We start from the raw sequence: 4,917 nt of genomic DNA on the forward strand, positions 1-4,917 counted from the left end.
AGGTGGAATAGACTCAGGATTCTATTTCATGTGGACTTGTTTTAACTTCCCTTGGCCTTAATCTGAACTCACCCATGAGTAACTGAGGTCTGTTCAACGGCCTGCCCCTGCCTGATCTACTTTTGACTGCTGATGTCGAGCTTCTCCAACGATTCCTTCCACAGATGTAGTCAGTCTGATTCCTATGCAGTCTATCAGGTGAGGTCTATGTGTCAAATTGCCATTTATGTTTTTTAAAAAAGGTATTTGCAATGAGTAAGTCATTGAAAACACAAAGTTCCATCATTCTAATTCTAAGCCTCATTTCTGTCACCAAGTCTGTATTTTCCAACCACCATCCCTTCTCCATCGTTTCCAACGTCTGCATCCCAGTCACCATTTATCATTAACGCATCTTGACTGCATTGTTTGGTCAATGTCATACTGCAAGATTTGGTGAAAAATGTCACTATCCTCCCCATTGGCTGTGGCTGCAGGATCATATATTTGAATAAGAGTGATATTAACAGGTCTTTCTTGTATGCGTATCGATAGTATCCGATCACTCACAACATTGTAGTTCAGGATAGAACCTGAAATTGGCTTTTTGTCCACGAAGGCAGCACGATTAACAGCCAAAAGAAGGAGAGAATACACAGAGTCACGGTACCCAAAAGAACCGACAGACAATGAAAAACTCAGGAAGTGTCAAGTGAGGAGGAGCTGAGGCTCAGGAAGGAGGAAGCTGAAGCCGCGTTGAAAAAAAATAAAGACCCAGGAGTTGGTGGGATACCAAGTGACATGTTTCAACTAACACAGGCACCCCTGGGCGCATGCACCAGTCCATGCCAGGCGATCTGGTGGACAGCTGTCTAGCCAATGGATTGAAGGGACCCATATTTGTTCCCACCCCAAAGAAAAGCGATCCAACAGAATGTGGAAACTATCGAACAATATCATTAATATCATATGTGAGCTAAATACTGCCGAAGATCATTTAAAAATGGTTAGAACAGGACAGAGAGAGGAAACTGCCAGAAGTTCAAGCAGGATTCAGCTATGGCACGAGTGATGTCACTGCTGATGTCAGATCTTGGCTAAAAGTAAAGACTATCAGAAGAATGTCAAGTTCTATTTACTGGCTATCCTAAGGTGTATGAGCCCCAGATCCTAACAATTCATGGCTGACACTGAGAAGAACTGGAATCCCAGAGCACTTCATTGTGTTCATGTGAAACCTATACCTAGAGCAGGAGGCTTAAGGGAACGTTTTATGGTTTAAAATGGAGAAGAGTGTGTCAGCCTTTGCCCCAGTGTGTTGGCCAAGCAGGGTGGAGGGGCTGTAATTCAAAGGCTCAAGGCTAAGACGCCTGTGCGCACTTTTCAGAGGCCGTCCTCACTGTCTTCTGTTATTAAGCTGCTTTTATAACTCTGACTTCCCCAATATGATTCCGTGTGGTCTGTGAGCTAGTGCATCAGATTCTGGACCCCGTAAAGCAGTAAGACAGGTGCTGAGATGAGACAGAGGCATGGGCGCGTGAGGGACGTGCCTGACCTCATGGGAGGTGGTTCTGTGTTACAGACGGGAACAGCTTCCCTTTGTGGAATCCATGAAGGTCAGACATGGCCATCCCCTCGTGGCCTTTGCTCTTTTTACCCCAGGGAAATGAGCCAGACACGGCCCCCAGAAATGCACTACCCCACACGTGGTCCACGGAAACGAGCTCCAAATAAATACACCCACAGAAATACACTGCCGCCCGTGTCTCAGATGCACACACTCCACAAAGTGAGTCAGACCTACCCCACCCCGCCAGAAACCACTGCTCCGTCCACATCAACGTCACCCCCACCTCCCACTACACCCACACACAACACCCCGACTACAGGAAGGAAGCATCCCCACCACACAGACACACACCATGTGTCTACACAAATACCCCATAAGCCTCCCACACCCCTACAGAAATGGACCACTCCTTACACACATACCTGCTCCACAGAAACATACCGCCACATCTAGACAAACCGAACACATCTCCCAGCTCACCTGGCCGTGCGGGCCCTCCTCCCCACTCCCGGCTCACCTGGCCGGCACAGATCCTCTCCCCACTCCCAGCTCACCTGGCCGTGCATGCCCTCCTCCTCACTCCCGGCTCACCTGGCCGGCACAGATCCTCTCCCCACTCCTGGCTCACCTGGCCGGCACAGATCCTCTCCCCACTCCTGGCTCACCTGGCCGTGCGGGCCCTCCTCCCCACTCCCAGCTCACCTGGCCGTGCGGGCCCTCCTCCCCACTCCCGGCTCACCTTCCGGCGCAGACCCCTCCCTGTGCTCACCTGGCTGGTGCAGGCACTCCACAGGTACACACAGGTCCCCAGCCCCACACTGAGCACATTGAGGGAAGACCAGTCCACGAGGTTCAGGTAGAAGTCGTCCTGGAGCTCAGGGGCATCCAGGACCTTGAAGGGGATTTTGGAGATTTTGCGAGTGGGTTTCCGTGGCGACCTCAGCAACTTCTGACTGTGAGGAGATGCAGAGATGGGAACTTCCAATTGTGGGGCTGCAGCATCGGCCCTGCAGCCACTGCCCAGGGTCTTCTGCTTGTCCTGACACTCAGGCAGCCACCCCACACAACCACTAGTGTGACCCATGACAACAGCCCTGTCCCTCTGCTCAGGACTGTCGCGGGGGGGCCTCTCCACTCTCCCAGGCTCTCTGCTGCACCCCAGTGGTCCCTAACGAGGGCACGTCCTCGGGCCTCCTGGGGTTTCCAGTGCATTCTGATTGGATATGGTTCCTGTGGAGGGGGGGCCAGCACAGCAGAGGCCACCGATGGGTCCAGAGGACAGAGCCAACGTGCAGGCTGACAAGCCCGGCACCTCCCCGCTGCCATCCAGCCCCACGGAAGCCTGTCCCCTCATCACCGTCATGTCATGGTCGCCCCCCACAACTCAGCACTCCCCACTGCCGTCCAGCCCCATGGAACCCCGTCCCCATCACTGTCAGGTAGCCCCAGGCTCAGGCCCTCACCTCTTGTTGCTAACAGGGGACAAGGAGTACGGAGACACCTCGTTGCCGTCATCTGGGTTGGAGCGTTTGGTGCTGAGGGAATACTGGACGAGAAGACGACCGCAGTGAGAGGCTGTCCCCACCCGCAGCCCGCGACACGGGGCTGCCTGCCCGCGTCCTCACCGTGAACAGACTCTTCTTCTCGGGCGTGGACGGCTGCAGCCGCCGGTCCTCCGTCTGCGGGTCCTGGACCTTCTCGATGCCGGCCCCCAGGAGCTCGTTCTTCAGCAGGGCTGAGTAGGCCAGTCCATCTGCAGGTGGACGGGCGAGCAGTCAGGGGTGGACGGGGCCTCAGGGCCAGGTTGGGGCCCACGGGAGCCCCAGGGAGGGGGGCTGGCGCTCACGGGAGCCACATGGATAGGATTCGGTTCAAGGAGCCCAGGAGCCCCACCTTTGCCGTTGTCCGAGGTGGCGTCCTTGGCCTTCCGGTTCTGGCTCGGTGACTTCTCGTTTTCCTGCACATGAGGAAGAGGAGGGTGTCAGTCGTCCCCACCTCTCAGCTGAATGCTCCCTCCCCTCCTGGTCCTTACATTGATCCTATGGAAGTTGACGCTCCAGTTGGCCCCGGCCCTTGAGGGGATGAAGCGGTCTCCGTGCTTGCTGGGAGAGGACACAGGCGAGTTGGCAGGGGTCAGCGTGCGCCGTATCTCCGCCACCTGCAGGGCAGAGCGTGTGTGTGGGCTGCTCACTCGCCCAGACGTCAGCCCACCAGGTCCAACTCATCTCACTGGCCACCTGACCCCCGACCCCTGCTTGTCGGACCCACCTGACCCCCGACCCCTGCTTGTCGGACCACATCACTACTCATCACTGGGCTGTCTGACTCACCTTTCCCGGGCCCCCGGCTATCTGACCCCCTCATCCTAACCCCTGGGCTGTCCAACCCACCTCACCCCTGCCTGCTGGGCCATCCAACCCACCTCATCCTTGACCCTTGGCTGTGTGACGCACCTCCCCCCTGACCCCTGGGTCACCTGACCCCACCGCCACCCGGCCCACCTCACCTGGAGTCCCAAGTCTCCCGTCCCACCCCATCCCTGCCCCTGCTGCGGCTCCTAATCCACCCCCAGACCACCTGGCCCTCCTTCCCTGACCCCACGACTGTTCAGCCTGTTTTATCTTCTAGCTCCACCTCACCCTGAACCCCCATGCAAGGCCAGGGCACGTCTGAACCCCAGCTTGGCCATGACTCTGGGCCCCATCGGGAACATGAAGGGTGCTGTCCAGAGACCCCCCCGATAAAATGGGGGCAGTGCCCAGGGCCCCAGTGAGCGTCCTCTGAGCACTGGCCGCCCGTGGGGTTTGCCCTCCCCAGCCCGCAGCAGGTGCTGGGGCGCAGCACTCACGCCCGGCATGGTGTTCTCATTCTGAATGATGATCTGTCGCAGCAGACGCCGCTCGTAGTCCTGGTCCATGATGGTGGGTGGGCAGCACACGGCTGTGCCGGACAAAGGGCCCGGGGGCCCCCGTCTGCTGGTCACCCACTGAAGCCACGAGGCCAGGCCACCTGCGCACAAGAACAAAGGCTCATTTGACACAGCATCGGCCACTCATTCCACCCGCTCTGTGGAACCTCCCCGGGACAAACCTCGTGTCTAACATCACACGTGTTTACAGTGTGGACACCACAGGCAGACCCTCCCTGCCTCCCCTGGAAGCAGCTCTCGGTGTGTGGGAGGTCTCTGGATCCCAAGGGATGTAGCAAAAGCCTCCTTTTCACCACACACACCTGACCCAGAACCTGTGGCCCCATCACCACTCACCCCCAACTGCAGCCCCCAGCCCCGTCACCACGTGCACCCAACCTGCAGCCTGTAGCCCCGTCATCGCGCGCACCTGACCCAGAGCTCATGGTCCCATCACCAC

The 4,917-nt window shown here is 57.3% G+C and overlaps 1 protein-coding gene across 3 annotated transcripts in view; it reads right to left on the minus strand.

Moving 5' to 3' along the window:
• Window positions 1-4,466, minus strand: part of FZR1 (fizzy/cell division cycle 20 related 1 (Drosophila)) — a 19,748-nt gene extending 15,282 nt beyond the window's left edge. For 2 of the 3 annotated variants that reach the window (XM_006897899.1, XM_006897898.1), the window contains exons 1-6: window positions 4,398-4,466; window positions 3,582-3,707; window positions 3,443-3,506; window positions 3,175-3,302; window positions 3,013-3,095; window positions 2,319-2,502 (exon numbers count right to left, since the gene is read on the minus strand). In XM_006897899.1, the coding sequence (XP_006897961.1) occupies window positions 2,319-2,502; window positions 3,013-3,095; window positions 3,175-3,302; window positions 3,443-3,506; window positions 3,582-3,707; window positions 4,398-4,466 (654 nt within the window). The remainder of the gene's footprint in view (window positions 1-2,318; window positions 2,503-3,012; window positions 3,096-3,174; window positions 3,303-3,442; window positions 3,507-3,581; window positions 3,708-4,397) is intronic. The other variant, XM_006897900.1, reaches the window with a different exon arrangement.
• Window positions 4,467-4,917: the final 451 nt, after the last annotated feature.

The sequence above is a fragment of the Elephantulus edwardii genome, unplaced genomic scaffold (genome assembly GCF_000299155.1).
Source record: "Elephantulus edwardii isolate Elephantulus edwardi_28Jun2011 unplaced genomic scaffold, EleEdw1.0 scaffold00217, whole genome shotgun sequence".
Taxonomy (NCBI): domain Eukaryota; kingdom Metazoa; phylum Chordata; class Mammalia; order Macroscelidea; family Macroscelididae; genus Elephantulus; species Elephantulus edwardii.